General features: G+C 42.0%; 1 protein-coding gene across 1 annotated transcript in view; it reads right to left on the bottom strand.

The window, feature by feature from the left end:
- The window catches only part of MMP24 (matrix metallopeptidase 24), a 166,742-nt gene that overhangs the window by 31,736 nt on the left and 117,309 nt on the right, over positions 1 to 17,697 (bottom strand). Inside the window, exon 2 of the mRNA XM_088480820.1 lies at positions 1,934 to 2,082. Coding sequence (XP_088336946.1) covers positions 1,934 to 2,082 — 149 coding nt within the window. The remainder of the gene's footprint in view (positions 1 to 1,933; positions 2,083 to 17,697) is intronic.

Below are 17,697 nucleotides of genomic sequence, written 5' to 3'. Positions count from 1 at the left end.
ACTTTGTATAATTGTAAGCTTGTGAGCAGGACCCTCTTTGTCTGTTATTACCTAGTCTTGTTTTATTACTGTTTTGTTCCCAATTGTAAATCGCAATGGAAAATGTTGGCGCTATATAAGTAAATGTCAATAAATAAATATCAGTATAAACTCTATAGCCAAACTATTACCAATAATCATGCAAGAAATGTGTACATAGTGAATCCTAGAGTTTTAGAAAATTACTTGTCTTAATAACCAGGCACAGACCTACTGTCTAAGCTTCTGGCAGTCCAACTGTAAGGGCAGGATGGGTAATGGCATGATGAAAGGTGTGAACAGCAGCATCAAATTAGGTTCCACCCAGAAACCAACCATTTCCACTCTTATGAGCAGGGCCCTCTACCCTCTTGTGCTTCTCCCTACTTTAGTTTCATCTACTTCTTACTCACCACTAGGGCACCTAACACTTGGTTGCTTATGCTCTGTTGCTTATCTTGGTGTTATGGTCGCTAATATAGCAATATATATTATCCATGTTCTGGTCTTGTAGTGTATTGTTCTGTAAGTCGCTTGTCTACAACTTGTTTATGTACTTTGTAAGGCGCTGCAGAACATTTGTGGCGCCATATAAATAAATGATAATAATAATAATTTCCATTGTATATACTCTTTGTTATAAATATAGTAGAAGACACAGTTCTGTCTCAGACCATGTGAAAAGCCAGGCAGATAGCTTTTTATAGAGAGTATTTTTACCAGTCTAATGTATTGTTTTATTTAATTATTTTATAGTTGTAGAACAGAAGTAGATCTCTTGTGATTTTACAGTTAATGTGAAAGCACAAGTCCATATCACAGTCTGACTTTAAGAGAAGCATTCAGGAAAGCTCCGTACAGAAATGTTTGTGACAATTATCGGCCTGGGACCCAGTAGCTCTGGAAGGGTTAAATTAGGTGAGTGTGCTCTGGTAAGCAGATCTAAACATTGTAACTGCTGCTTAATTTGGAGGTTACCAGCCTCCTGGCTTAAAACTATATGGAATACATGAATTATAAGTGCTCACCCTAATGTGATTATAATGAAAATAACAAAACTATCGAAAATATGGGTGTATGAGTGTAGCAGTATATACTGTAACGTAATCACTCATTAAGGCTGATCTGCCCCACTAAAGCAGATCTAATAATCACAAATACTGCAGTTAATGCAAAGTCTATAGAAATATTAAATGGTAAAGTGGATGTCTATGTTTTCGTGTAATACAATAAAGATAACAGACATACTGGACAGACACACAACAAAAAGGAAAGTAGAAGGGGACAGATAATGCCAAAACAAATATCAAAATGAAGAAATAGAAATCAAAAAGTAAAGATAAAAATTAAGAGCAAAAATGTGAAATGTCCAAGGCGTGTACAGGGATCCACCCGGATTCTCTAATAGAATCTGTTAATACTGTCAATATGGGACCGGTATTAAATAACGGCAGCTCAATAGCCGCCGGTTCAAATCCTGACAGCGGCATCCAAATACTTCAAGAACCCGACAGGGGTGGTAAGAATGCTAACCCTACCCCTCCCCCCCCCCCTTAACCCTAAAGCTCCCTTAGTGGTGCCTAACCCTAACCTCACCCCCATGTGCCTAACCCTAACCTCCCCTGGTGGTGCCTAACCCTAACCCCCCCTTCCTGCACCCTAAACCTAACCCTCCTGGGGGGGTGCCTGACCCTAAGTCCCTCCGGTGTTGCCTAAACCTAACAGTCCCCTCCCCCCCGCGGTTAAGACCTACGAAGCTCTTCTTACCTTCGGGATTTCGATGCCTAACTTGTACTTGTCAACAGTGCAGTTACATACATATCCGACTCTTTGGTCATTTGAAATGTAGAAACATAATGATTACATCACACCTCATTGTATTGAAATATAAAACATCAATTTGTATATGACTTACTCTATTGTCATTTGATCCAGCACGCCAGTCACTGGAATTCCGTAGAACTGTTGCATTGTTGCAACTGCACACTGCATAGCTTTTCCTGAATGTAAAGCTGATATTCTGATGTCATATGGTAGCAAATAGCCATATGTCTTTAACCAACTCTGCAAAGAAAACAGATGAAAAACTATGAATCATAATGTTGTTTTGTAAACATTCATCTCTTCTAATTGACTGCGTTGCTTGAAAAAAAAGAAATGTCAGATAATTGACTCAATAATAATTGCAATTTTATTCCACCCATCATTTTTAGAATTGTTGTCCTGAAAGAGGAAACTGCTTCCCTCTTTATTATTAAATGGCCATACTTTTAGATTCTTCAAAGGCAATTTTTTGGTGTATCAATGTGCAAAAGGAAATAATATTCTATAATTACCAGGACATCTATGAGCAACAAAGTCTGCCAAAGTGCCGATATTCCACTGCCGGGATTTTGACCGCTGGTATCATCAGCGTCGGGATTGCGTAGCCAACCCAGGCATGCCTATGCTCTTTAAATGCAGCATGCAGTTTCATATGCTTTAAACACAGTAATTAATCTCCAAGAAAATCTACCTACATCGAGTAATCACCAATCTCAATTTAAAGAAGAGCAAGCAGTACTGTTCATTTAGTGAATGAAAAAAGGATTTTTGAAGGACCTAAAACTTCATTTGACATATATTTAAAACCTGTCACTGGAAATCAAGTAAATGTTGTACCTAAAGTCTCGTAGTCTGCTGGCCTGGACATCTGGTGTGTGGTATAGCTGTGATAACTAACAGTAATTTAAACCTGGTGCCCTTGGCTTTTAAACCAACTCTAATTGACACCAGTAAAAATGTTTTAATTATTTTTCCTTTTCCTTCCCACTGAGCTGCTGCAGTCCTGACAATATTTCTCTTGCAGTCAGATACTCCTGTGTCAGTGGAATAGATTAGCATATTCATGTGAAATCTGGCGTCTAGCTCTCCCACCCAGAGGCTTTTCACATAAAGCAATGTAAAAGGTGAAGAGTGCAAAGAAATTGCCAATATTTTTTATATTCATGTAAACAATTATATAACCACCTGCTGTTCAAAAATACAGCTACAGAATACATAGCATAGAAATACAGTAAGGCTAAAAACAATTCTGCTTTCAGATATTTACAGGTGCGACTAGACAGATGGAGCTAATGCGTTAATTACAAACTTACTGTATTGTGGTTTGATGATATGGCAATCACTAGCATTTTAGATTATGCCTTTTTACAGCAAATTATATATAATCCATAATGATCTTTCTAAAAAGTGCCATTAGTAAATATAACCAAGCAAACACATATTTACAAAAAAAATACAATTAAACTAAAAACTATGGTAGGCCATCTGATCAGTAACTGTATTGAGAATTGTTTATTACACCTAAACGTTTAATTATTTAAAATTATGTCATTCATCTAGGACTACAAGTGTGCCCACATCTAATTGTTCTTCAGGGTTCAGACAATGTTATGTGTGCAGCATTGTTGCACAGTGGCTAGCATTGCTCTCACATAATTGTAGCATTGGTTCAATATTAATCAGTGCCATATATATGAGAAGTTTGTATGTTCCCTCCATGTTTGTGTGGGTTACCACTGGGGTATTCCTGTTTCCTCACACAATCCAAACACATGCTGGTAGGTTAAGTGGCTGCTGATAAAAAAAAATATATGCACGAAAAAGATTGTTGCGTTATGATAAACTCTGCAATTAACATCCCTACTAATATATACAAATGAAACGTTGTATGTTTGTTGCTCAATCACTGCCAAACCTTTGAAACAACTGAGTTGATAATTCACATAAGAATATTTTACAAGCTCGGTTAGAACATAGACTATGTGTTTTCCCATACCTTCCACGGGATCGGTATGAAATACTGCCGGACGCATGCATGACCTGCACCAATGAAGATCCTGACAGCAGCTAAGGTAAGTATTAACTAACCTAACCCCGCCCCAAACCCTAACCCTCCCTTAGGGGTACCTAACCCTAACCTCCCCCCCAAGTGCCTAACCCTAAACCAGCCTGTAAGTGCCTAAACCTAACCCCCACTTCCCCGCAGCCTAGACCTGTCCCCCTGGGCGTACTCCCTATTAGCCCAATGTATATATAGGCCATTTATTCTAGGTTGCCTAGTGCTCTTAAAGCCAACTCTGATACTAACACACCTCTGGACTAGAGCAGAGGATTTCAATGCAGTATGAGAGACGTCGGTCGCCGCACGTTTATTGTTACTTCCTGAAGTATATATACAAGTTACTATGCTAAGGTGTGTTGATTTGATATAGATTACTGAATTGTGGATCAACTTAAAAGTTTTCTGATTGATCAGAGCATGTTATACACTATGGCCCTCATTCAGAGCCGTACGCTCTGAGCAGAGTGCACGCTCTGAATGAGGGCCATCCTCCATAACTATGGAGCGTCCCCCTGGACGCTCGTATAGCTGTGGGTCACCACCCACAGCCTATACGAGCGTGCAGTTTGATGGCCGCGATGGTCTTGACCATCGCGACCATCGAAACTGCGAGCCGGAGCCTGCGGTTGAGTTTTTCAACCGCAAGGCCCGGAGTGATTTTGGCTCTATCTAGTGATGTCAGTGGGCCGGCTTCTGACGGTAGGCGTTCCCTTGGGAACGCCCCCGTCAGGGAGGCACGCCCCCGGCACGTCCACCAAAGGGGGCGTGCTGTCAATCAACATCGACAGCACGCCCCCTTTGATCAGACACAACGAGCGAAGGACTTTCCTTCGCTCGTCGCGTCTGGCGCATGCGCACGACGGAGCTCCCGCCGTCGTGCGCATGCGCAGTGCACAACATCGACCCACTTGCGAGCGGACAGCCGCTTGCGAGTGGGTCTAAATCAGGGCCTATGTTGGCTAGAATAGGCGATTTACCTCTGGACACTTTCAATATAGAATGTTAGGATCCTTTTCTATCTTTTATCTTTTTTCATATATCCCTTTCAACTGAATAGTTTGTGGGATGTCATTTTTGTAGCAGGCAGTTTTGCTTGTTGTTGAGTCTCTCTATTATCATTCTGTATGTATCATCCTTTGTTTTTGATTTTGATTTTTGATTTTTCTCTCTCTGCCAATTTTTATTTACCTCTATGTATTTTAGAGAGAATTTCCATTTAGTACATAATATGTGGTATCGTCTAGTTGAATTTAATTCTATTAAACTAAATGTCCATATGGATTAATTAATGGTACTAATTAATGAATTATTCATTACATGTTTATATATGCTCCCTAATGGAGATATTTAGCCTTGTATGGAAGACGTGGACCAGTAATAAGTATGTATACTATGGAGATATTAATATTTTTAATTTAATTATCTATTAATATATACATAATTGTTATATTGCAATAATTATTAATGGAGATTGGAGTATATATATATATATATATGCTCTCAATTTGTATAACTTAGAGGAATAGTCATGTATACAGCTTACAACTATTTACAAGCGTTTACTTGATCTCTCTTCCTTCATTTGATGATCTAATTGAAGTAACACATGTGTATGGAGTTAAATAACCAATTAAGCTAATCATGGAAGCTTAAAAGGAGACCAAACAGAGGCATGTCTTCAGTCTTGAAAAAGTCCTAATTGGATATAGGACGAAACGCGTTGACCAAGAGCTACCAAGTGCAGGAGGATCGTTATATTCATCACCAAAGCCGCTTTATTTGTATCTGCCCAGCAGGACTATTGACCATCAAACCAGCATTTGGCTTTGCCCCACACAGGCGTGCGTGGGTGAGTACTGCTGGAGGACTTATTGCCCAGCAAGCCCAGCCCGTCACACGCACAACGGGAAGTGCCGATCAGCTGACCTACACCTTGCCTGGAATTGTCCAGCGGCCGGAGCCGCTACACTGCTGCACGCGTCTGGGGCATGAGTCACTGGAGGACTTAGCGCCCAGCAAGCCCTGCATGCTTTCCAACAGTGGCACGCTGATCACTATCTCAGCCATCACCAGAAGATTGAAAGAGCATTTCTCTTAGCACCTTTGATGTGAATTTCTTACTGACACCACTGCATTCCGTGAGATCGATACTTACTTGAATTTGTTGATATGATTGTGAACATCTCCATGGGACCGTATGTATAATAGCGTGGCCACGCTCAGAGTATTTTTATGACCTAGAGATCAAGTAGACCTTGTATTTTATGCCAGTAGCTGGGACGCCAGCAATCTTTTATTCAGTTGGTATTTCCTCTATCAGATTTTTATTATTATCTGGATATTAGTGATTGTACTGTGATATATGTGCTATTATAAATTAGATTATTTTACTGATCCAGTCTTCCATTCATTTGAACATAGAGCACACATACAATTTATAATCTGTATTGACAATTATCACCACCCACCTTGCGCAGTAGCTACACAGGTTGTTGTTTTCAGGTTGATTTTTTTCTATTTGGTCCTAGCTAGACCAAAGATTGCTACTAGCTAGCAGGTGGTTAATTTTTGTATTTATTTCTGAGCGCCGGGTATTGTAGTTTTTTAACTGCATATAACTATAACGTTGCCTAACTCTAACCTCCCCCCGGGGGTGCCTAGCCCTAACCCCCCCTTCCCCTAACATAACCTTCCTGGGGGGGTGCCTCCCGGGAGACCCTAACCTAACCCTCCCCCCATGGCTGTTTGCGCCTGGCACGCGGCTTACCTTCGATTGGGATGCCAGGCGTTGGGCTCTACCTGCGTAGGTAAAATGACAGGCATCGGGATTTTGACACCTGTCATTAGACCCTTGCTGGGATTAGACAGTCGGGATGCCGCCGGTCGGCATTTAGACCATCAGCATCGCGACTGCATACCCCTCCCACTCACATTCATGTATTTTAGGTTAGTGCTGCCAGTTGCGAAGGCATTCACTCGTGACTCAAAATAGCTTGCTTGAAATATAATGCACATTTCATTCTACACATGCAATTAAAGACATGTACATACCAAATATGTCACATTCCAATGACTAATGCCGTCCAAAATGAAAACATTTAGCACAATCAAATTGATATAGGCCCTGATTCAGACCCACTCGCAAGCGGCTGTCCGCTCGCAAGTGGGTCGATGTTGTGCACTGCGCATGCGCACGACGGCGGGAGCTCCGTCGTGCGCATGCGCCAGACGCGACGAGCGAAGGACTTTCCTTCGCTCGTTGTGTCTGATCAAAGGGGGCGTGCTGTCGATGTTGATTGACAGCACGCCCCCTTTGGTGGGCGTGCCGGGGGCGTGCCTCCCTGACGGGGGCGTTCCCAAGGGAACGCCTACCGTCAGAAGCCGGCCCACTGACGAGTGATTTTGGCTCTGATAGAGCCAAAATCACTCCGGGCCTTGTGGTTGAAAAACTCAACCGCAGGCTCCGGCTCGCAGTGGCGATGGTCAAGACCATCGTGGCCATCAAACTGCACGCTCGTATAGGCTGTGGGTGGTGACCCACAGCTATACGAGCGTCCAGGAGGACGCTCCATAATTATGGAGGGCGGCCCTCATTCAGAGCGTGCGCTCTGCTCAGAGCGTACGGCTCTGAATGAGGGCCATAGTTTCTATTTGAGAGATACTAAGGTCCAGTGAAAGTATCAGAGAGATACTAAGCTCAAGTAAAAAATATATACAAATACACAGGTTTCAGACAATGTGCTGTACAGCAGTAAGGGGCCTATTCATCAAAACATAGTTACCACGTGACTCCCACCCAGGTGTACAATCCAACTCCCCCTCCACCCCGCGGATGTGCGACCCCCCCTCCCACGTGTCTTACCTGCCCTCTTTGTGCTGCCGCATCTCCTTAGCCCGGCTCACCTATCTTCTTTCGGTGAGCCGGGCCACATGTCTGCAGTGCCACAGCAGGAAGGGAATTGAATAGGTTCCTGTGCTGTGTGGCTGCCTTGTAATTCTTCACAGGCTGCCGTGTAAACTTGAAAGTGGCGTTCAGTAACATCATCAAGTTCTGAAAAAAATGCTTTTTCAGAACTTGATGAATAGCCCTGACACTTATTTTTCACAAAAGTATTTGAAAATGTTAATTTTCACATGCTTTTGTAAAAATTAGTGATGATGAATAGGCCCGTCAGTCTGAGATTGCTTACCACAGACCTTCGGAATGGAGTAGTTACACGTAGCAAAATCCACAATATTTGTAGCTTATAGTATGTCACCATCTTCGGTCACAATATGTAGAAGTCTGCTACAATAACATGTCATGTCTACTGATTGTTGATACTACAGTATGCAGCCATAAATTAATGTGGAGATAATGGGCCTGATTCAGAGTCGGACGCTCTGAAAGAGCGCTCGCTCTGAATCAGGGCGGTTTTTTTTTGGAGTGGCCTCCTGGCCGCTCGCATAGCTGTGGGTGACCACAGCTATAGCGAGCGGCCATAATGATGGTCACGATGGTAAAGACCATCGCGACCATCGGGCTTGCGACGAGACCCTTGTGGTAGGGTCTCGTTCATCGCAAGCCCCAGAGAGCTTTCGGCTCTAACAGAGCCGAAAGCTCTCCACTGACATCACTTGTGATGTCAGTGGGGCCGCCCCCAAACGGCAAGCGTTCCCTCGGGAACGCCTCCGTTTGGGCAGCCACCCCCCGGCCCGCCCACCAAACGGGGCAAGCTGTCACTCAACAGCGACAGCTCGCCCCCTTTGGTGCGAGACCCGGAGCAATGGATTGCCCGTCGCTAGCAGGGTCTCGTGCATGCACGCGACGGAGCCGGTTCTGTCGTGCGCATGCGCTGTGGGCCACCATCGACCCGGTCTGAATCAGGCCCACTGTTCTAGGCACTACTATTGTTTTGGTTCTTCATAATATTACTTTAAATGTTACTTAGATGTCCACATACAAAATCCCTATTCAATTTGATTCTAAAGACGTTTGATCACGGACTTGCACAGGCAATGCCGAGTACTACAGCTAGCGGAGCATAAATGAAGGTCTTAGCACGTTTGCCAAAAATGCATGTCCATCCTACACGTTAACGTGAGCCCTATCATATGGGTCACTAACATGTCATCTCTACAGATTGCTGTTAATTATAGATAGTCTGCAGCCATAAATTAATGTGGAAATAAGGCCCTCATACATCAGAGATTGATTGCAGCAATCGTGCAATTTGCAATCGATTATGTATAAAAATCTTTCCCTTTTTCAATCGATTGTGGCAGTTCTGCAATCTGCAATTGATTGAAAAAGGGAAAGATTTTTATACACAATTGATTGCAAATTGCAGGATTGCTGCAATCAATCTCTGATGTATGGGGGCTTATACTGTCCAGGACACTACTATTGTTTTGGTTCTTCATAATATTACTTTTAACGTCACTTAGATGTCCACATACAAAATCCCCTTTCAATTTCATTCTAATTACGTTTGGTCACGGACTTGCCCAGGCAATGTTGGGTAATGCCGCTAGTGGAGTAAAATGCGGTTCTTAGCACATACAGTATGTGGCCAAAAATGCATGCCCATCCTCCACGTCAACGTGAATACAATCGGGCGGGTCTTTAATATCTCTATTAACACATTATATAAATTTATCAAGGTCTTAACATACATAGGGCCTTATTCAGTGTTGTACACTATTCCGATGTTTACAAAGTTGTGCGATTATCAGTAAACCACGCAGTACCATAGTCGTTCGTAGCAACTAATTATTCGCAGTATGATCGACAGTCAAGGAGCGTTTGGTGGAACTAACAGGGAGTCCTGGCAAATTACGCAGCCATGTCGCAAATGTTTTGAGGGCGTGTCACACCCTCCGACTGCAATCCCATAAGCAAGGAATATGGCTCCGGTGTCTCAATTCCCACTGCAATTCTTTGGGAAAATAGACTCACTCAGGACTGAGACAATATAAAGATCTACAACAGATGCTGCATCTAATGTATGCAGATGCTGCAACATTATACGCAGATGCTTGGATTTGCAAAGCCGCAGGTGGGCGTCTCCATTCATCTCTCTGCGGCTGTGTCATTTGCATATTTTTGCATAGCATCTGGGAAGTGCGCTCTATTCATTGCTTGTTTATGTCGATTGGGTGGCACTGTTTTAATCATATACTTTCTTCCAATAGAGAAAATACTACGAGTACAGCATTAATGAACTATTGGTGCAGAGAAATAAGATACTCTGAAAACCATGAGCATATATACTGTAATAACTCTGATTTTACAGAAAAAAAATTCCAGTAAGTCATAATTTGTAGTATAAGATAAAGGTTACAACCACTGTATGATTTAAAAACAGTAGGATTAGTTGTTTTTTTTGTTTGCAAATTTTTTTTTTTACCAATGGGGGATTATTCTATTACATTAATAAAATGACACAATATTTATTTAGTAATATATATATATATATATATATATATATATATACAGTCAGGTGCATCAATATTGGGACATTGACAGAATTTTCATATTTTGGTCTCTATTCACCACCACAATGGCTTTGAAATTAAACAAACAAGATGTGCTGACTTTCGGATTTAATTTGAGTGTAATTACATTAGGGATGTGCAGGCTCGGATAGGTTCGAGTTTGCACGTGGAGTTCGGATTTTTCCCTCCAAAAAAACGGAACTCAGAACGAGGCAAAACGTCATCTTACATGGACGAACATCATCATTCCTGGTCTTTTGTCCAGGAATGATGATGTTCGTCCATGTAAGATGACGTTTTGCCTCATTCTGAGTTCCGTTTTTTTGGAGGGAAAAATCCGAACTCCACGTGCAAACTCGAACCTATCCGAGCCTGCACATCCCTAAATTACATCCAAATCAGGTGAACGGTGTAGGAATTACAACGGTTTCTATATGTGCCTCCCACTTTTTAAGGGGCCAAAAGTAATAGGACTATCAACTCAAAAGCTATTTCATGGACAGGTGTGGGCTATTCCCTTGTTATTTCATTATCAATTAAGCAGGTAACAGGTCTGGAGTTGATTCTAGGTGTGACATTTGCATTTGGAATCAGTTGCTGTCAATTCTGTCAATGTCCCAATATTTATGCACCTGACTGTATATATATTGGGAAGCACTAAAATGTTTTAAATGCCCACTAGTTTATTACACCAGAAAAGATTATTAATTTTATATATATGAAGTTTTCACCCTGTCCAAATAGCTGGGTATTACATTTGCCAAATTTGATGACAAAATTGCAGGAAATTTGCCACAACTTTAAAGTCACCACAATATTTGTACAGCATTACATTCCCACTCCGTAACTTTTATTACACAGTTATAGAAATGGAATTAAATCACACTCTATATACAACTAGAGTTCCATGTTGCTTTGAAGCTTGTTTCAATTCAGCTACCAGATAAATAGAAGCACTTATGTGTTTTTTACAGAGTCCTCACCTACCAATGCTTATTACTTACTCTATACACTGTAGATAGACTGAAATTCTGTAGCTAGATGTAAGTTACATATCATTTGTGAAATCCTGATATTTATTTTTTTTAAATTATGTATAATTTCACTTAGCACATCCTTAAAAACCATGGGAGTAACAGTTATAGTTGTGTAAAATAGTTGGTCCAGGAGGCCTCTGCTCTGGAGTGGCAGGAGCATCCACTGTGAAGACACGTTTGGGCTATCAGCTCTGAAAATTCTACTAGGTATGGACCACAGCTCATTATGTGACCAAAAAATCTCATCAATCTACAGGTCACATCCAAGAAATCAAATATTAGTACTGGGGACTCACGCACGGAAACACACTGATTCCACATAAACTGCGGAATCAACGGGTTTTTTCCCTGCGCATGAGCCCGATTTGGTGTTTTTTCTGCTGACTTTACCTTGCAGCTCCATGAGTTATGAGGTTCAGTCTGACTAAAGGGATTTGCACGCAGGGTAATCCCCAATAATTGAATAGCTCTGGCACTGCAATTAGCCGCAGGGTTTAATTGAATACCCCCCTTAATGTACTGTGTTATGCACCATACCTTGACTCTTAGTGTGTATGGTAGCAAAAAAATCCATGATAGTCATACAGTATCCAACCTGAGCAGTGATTCCAACCACTTTATTTAGTGTGTTTTTTAAAAATGTAATGTAAACAATTACAACAGAGTATAGAGATTGAGTCAGCGCTTAAGCCGAATTCCAAAAATTGTTTGATACAGACCCTTATTTAAGAACCGAGAAGTTATGTTTAATATAAGAATTATCTAATTTACTATTTAGGCAATGACCCGTTTAATCATTGTGATATGGATTACTTGAGGCGTAACAGAATGCACATACATTAAAGTTGTGTCATAGTATATTTATAAAGTGTCTGATTTACATGCTGCGCAAGTCTTTTACCAAGACCGGAGAACATCAGAGTGAAGCAAATAGTCATATTAGAACTTAAACTTATATTTATTAGTTTTGAGAAAATGTATTTTTGAATACTATATCCCGCTGGGGGTATAGATTTAGGCCCCTGTAACAAAGCATCTGGAGAAATAAGATTCACACCATGTGCTGGTCCACAAAATAATCATGGTCAAAAAGCCACCCTGAGATATATTAGAAACATGCTTGGTGTAGGTTATATCAAGGAAAGTCATTGTTTGTTAATCTTTACTTCTCAATAATTTGTTGGGTGGATTCGAGGGGTTTTTACCTAATTATCTTAATAGGGTGTACATGATATTTTCTTCAGTTTGTTATGAATCCATGGCCAACTTTATTAAGTAGACTAGCCATACCGTGTGCCTCCAAATCTCTGACTACTCATGTGCTTTGCCTTCCCTTACTTTTACTATAATTTACTCCTAACTCCCCAATTGGCACCTAACACTTGGTTGCTAACGCCCTGCTGCTTGTGCTATGCTGCAATGTTTATAAACCATGTCCTTGTCCTGCATTGTTTTGTATTACTATTACTGTTTTTCTTGTGTGCTCATTTATGTACTGTGTAAGGCGCTGCGGAACCTTTGTGGTGCCCAGTGTTCTCCCCAGAAAAATTTTCCAGCCGGGTGGCTCAAGAAGTAGCCGGGTGGGGGCCTTTGCAATTATGCGCGTGCCGAGAAAAGTGGTATCTCCCTTACCATTCCAGCCCGACAGGTCTTAGGCTGCTCCCCCACTGTCTCTCAGTCAAAAGTGCCCATTATGCAGTGCCCCCTGTAGTTATCCCCATATGCAGTGCCCCCTGTATTTGTGCCCTTTATACAGTGCCCCCTGTAGTTTTCCCCTTTATACATTGCTCCTTGTAGTTTTTCCCTTTATACAGTGTCCCCTGTAGTTTTCCCCTTTATACAGTGTCCACTATAGTTTTCCCCTTTATACAGTGTCCCCTATAGTTCTTCCCTTTATGCATTGCCCCCTGTAGTTTTGCTTTGCCCTTATGCAGTGCCCCAGGCCGCAGTAGTGCCGCTGTGCAGTGCCCTCAGGCTGATGTAGTGCCCCTATGCAGTGCCTCCAGGCTGGTCCCTTATGCAGTGCCCCCAGGCTTAAATAGTGTCCCTTATGCAGTGCCCCCAGACTGGCCCCTTATGCAGTGCCCCAGGCTTAAATAGTGCCCCTTTTGCAGTGCCCCCGGACAGGTCCCAGCTCCAGCCCAAAACTTACCTTAACATGCTCGGCGCTCGCGCTACCACTCCCGCTGCCTCGCTCTGACTGGATCTGATAGATCCAGCAGGCATGCAGGGCAGGCTTCTCACGTCGCAGGTGACGTCATGCCAGCGTTCCACAGCAGGGGTCGGCGAGGATGACCAGGAATGCGGCAGGGGAAAGTGCCGGGCAGAAGGCTGTTTCTGCCGGGCGATGCGCCCGCAGAAAACAGCCTGGGGAGAACACTGGGCGCCATATAAATAAAGGATAATAATAATAATAATAATGTTTACTGTACACTTAGATCTATTTCGGTAATGTGCAAGGAATAGTGTTTAATATTTCACCTCTATAAATAACTATTAACGCTTTTTGTTGGCATGACATTCATAGTGCTATGTCATTCTAGGGCCATAAATGGCATCAGTGCCAATTCTCCTTTTCTCTAGTTTACATATGTTTCAAGTTAAGTGATACAAGGATATAAAAGTGTATACACAGTTTTGAAAGCTATGCAAACTAACATCAGTAGGAAATATTGACAATATGAACTGTTTAAAGACAAAAATAATAACGATACAAAAACAAAGTTGATATAAAACTATAAAAGAATATAAAGCCAGAATCCTAGGATATAAAAATATTTATAAATATTAAATACTTTATTAATGTCTTTATTTACACATACAAAAATACCCCTGGTATGGTATCCATGGCAAATCATTTAAAATCTGAAATATATAACTAAAGATAAAACTTTTTCGGAACCTATGACATTTGTGAATCAACTTTGTTAATAAACTGATTTAGCTGGGAAATATTAAATAATTATAATATTATTACATTGTAACAATATAATGGGTAGTATACAATCAATTTACAAAAAGATGAGTAAGATGACCCATCGTAAATGATGTGGCATTTATTAATGTGGATCACAACCCCTGAGTTAGAATATGAATATAACTACTTGCACATAATATATCTAAAGTGAATATATGAACACTAATTTTGTTGCATGTCAAAATGAAAAGAGACAATTCCATAAGAAAAATGAGATATGTGTTTTACTTTTTCTTAACATAAATCACTATGGACACTTAATAATTACCATTTTTCATTGGCTTTCTTCTTCTGCAGAATTTCCAGAGTGTTATGTGACTAGCATGGCAACCACAGTCTTTCAGCACATATTGTAGTGAGCAGAGAGGCTTTGGAACACTCCTCTGAGATCTGACTGCACTGTATACTGTAAAATCCTCCCCGTCCTTCTCCCCCCTCTGGAATAACATTACATACTTACAGAGAGAAAGGCAACCATACTTGTCTGCCCTCCCGGGAGATTTTAAAAAGGATATAATGGTTTGTAGGAGGACAGCTAAGGAAAATTACTATCAAGTGCATGCTTAAAAGGCACTTAACTTGCTATTTAAAGAGAAAAATCTATATGCAATTGCTACTTTAAGACACAGTTGAATCTATAACATGCAAAGCACATTGTTAGCCCTTAATAAGCTATTATGTGTTAGTGCAGTGCCATGCCATGTGTATTAACTACATAGATACAAGATTTTCTCATTAGTAATCCCTGTTAGCACAATATACTAGTACCCTATGTTGAAGGATAATTAGTGCAAATGTATTTCTTAAAATACTGCACCATGGATAAAGTCTTAATCAACAATGATTAGCATGAATCATTATGCAATTAATTAGCAATGTGTATTGTATACGGCTAGCATTTGTTTAATCACAAGAGAACCCTAGGAGGATGGTGGCATGTGAATTTTCCACTCTGCCTTTTATGCCCACAACACATTTTCATTCTGGTTTTTGGAACTGCTCCGACAGGGTCGACTCCTGGTGTGCCCCTCTGCCTGAGGTACCTACTCCCTCCTGTATGGATCAGGTTCAAGGCTGTGCACTTAAATTATACATTGTTACTCTATTAGAGGCTCGGTTACTATACCTAGTGAAGCAGGACTACTGATAAACATGGGTGCATGGTTCACTTCTATAATAACTACACCAGGATTTGCCCTTCTAACAATAAAAGTGGTTGGTCACGACAAATCGTTGTCCCCTTTTCTTGTTGGCTGTGGGCTTTACAATAATGAACACAGTTCCTGACAGTGATTGGAATGGCACTGTAGCTCAGCATTCATGCCCTAACCTACAATTAAGTCACCCCAGTTGTAAGAGCTTAGATAGCTGATTTTTTATTCCAGCGCTACCTGGTGTCTTTGTCAAAGGTTTGACAAAGACGCCAGATAGTGTTGAAATGCGTAGGGGATTTTGACCTAGACCCGCCTGCATCTTCAGACGGGTATATGCTATCCATACAAACTATACCCCACAAGCAGACGGTGGTAGCGCACATACCAATTGGCTACCCAGGGTCTGACCTGACCTGCTTCTTAGCGTCTGACAGGAGACTACTATGCATGGCTTGCGGCAACCTCCGGAGAATACCACAGTTCCATCCAGGTAGAACTCCTGGACTGGTGTCCACACAGAATTATCAATTTCTAACTGCCGTTATCTTATTTACATACCAGCCTACGGATCAGGACTCAAATATAGGAGAACTATTTGGGCACATATTTCCAGGTACTGGGTGCAATGCATGCCTTAAGAGACTTAACATTTTACCGTGGACACTGGCGCTGAATTTTCCTTTCAATATATATTTATCCATGTGCTGTTTTTAGAATATATTGTTTGTTTCAGTGAGCTTGACTACCTCACACAGCTGCAGGCAAGCAGAGATTACTAATTCGCCTGGGTTCACTCCTTTGCATTGTTGGGGAAACCATGGAAATTAGGTGGGAATTAATGAAACCATTCAAGGTCTTCATCTCACCCTGCATGGGTGAGTATAATCCATCTACAATGATTATTTTCCTATATAGAGGTGATTACATTATGATAGTTTTCTTTTCTTTTCATGAAAACATGGTGAATAATTATGGACCATCACTATTAATAGAGAATGGTGATGGTCCTCAATTCTTCTTCTAGGGAAGCCAATCCCGGAATCCCGATCCACGTGATCACAGGATCTAGCCTTAAAAAGTCTGAGATTTTAATCCCAGGATTGGAGGCAGTAATCCTGGGATTTCGGGATTAGTTAAATTAAAAAATGTGTCAGACCCTATTGGAAGCCGCAGCGTTCTCCGCAGCCCGTGCAAAGTTAACTTCTCACCTGGGCAGAGCTGGGCTCTTCCGGCGGCTCAGAAGTGGCCTGTGCTGAGACCTACAAATGACAATGTGGTGGCATGACATCATAAATCTCTCCTGTCCACCCAGTGCATTGTCTGCAGTAGTCACTGATGTGGCAAGGGAGGCACTGGGAGCTTCCACTGCATATCTACAAGTTAATGTAGCTTAATTAGTTTTGCTGTGAGAGTCTGACAGCAGGGGAGGTCAGGTCAGGGCCGGATTAACGGACGAGTGACAGGGGCGGTCCTCTCTGGGTCCCCACACATTAAAGGCCCACACACCCACCGGGGCTCAAGTGGGCCGGAAGAGGAGACGGAACCAGTTCCTCCTCCGCCGGCCCACCTAACCCCGGTGCCGCAGGGAGGCTCACTCCCCACAGTAGCAGCCTGGAGCCGGAGGCTGGAGCTCACTCCTGAGCTCCGGCTTCCGACTCCCGCGGTACACTATGGGAGAGACGTCATGACGTCTCTCCCATAGTTCAGAGGAGCAGCCAGGTGGACCGGACGGCAGCGGACTTGGGAGCGGGGCTTAAGATTCTGTAAGTGTTAGTTGTTGTTTTTTTGAGTGTGCAAGCGGCTTCATTATAGGGGGCACTATTACTGGGGGCAATACCCTGGGGGCATTACTATGGGGGGTACTACTACTGGGGAGATTACTTGGTGTGGTGTCCACAAGAGATGTAGTGATTCATTGTCCTTGGACAAGAGCTGAACTAAATTCCATAATGACCGACTTTCCTCACCCTAAGAAGGAATTAGCAAAATGCCAAAAGATTTGTGAAAAACTTGGGTTATGCTCACAAGCCAACCATTAAAGATTGTCGAGTGGTGTTAAGGGTGTGTCTTCCGCACAATACCGACGTGAAAAAGTTTATCACGGATTGCGTATTGGAGGGAGACTACCCCTTAACAGACGAGGATAAC

This window comes from Taudactylus pleione, unplaced genomic scaffold (assembly GCF_031769625.1).
Source record: "Taudactylus pleione unplaced genomic scaffold, aTauple2 ptg000256l, whole genome shotgun sequence".
In the NCBI taxonomy this organism is placed as follows: domain Eukaryota; kingdom Metazoa; phylum Chordata; class Amphibia; order Anura; family Myobatrachidae; genus Taudactylus; species Taudactylus pleione.
Note: the sequence above shows the minus strand (reverse complement) of the source record. Positions and strands in the feature narration are given on the sequence as shown.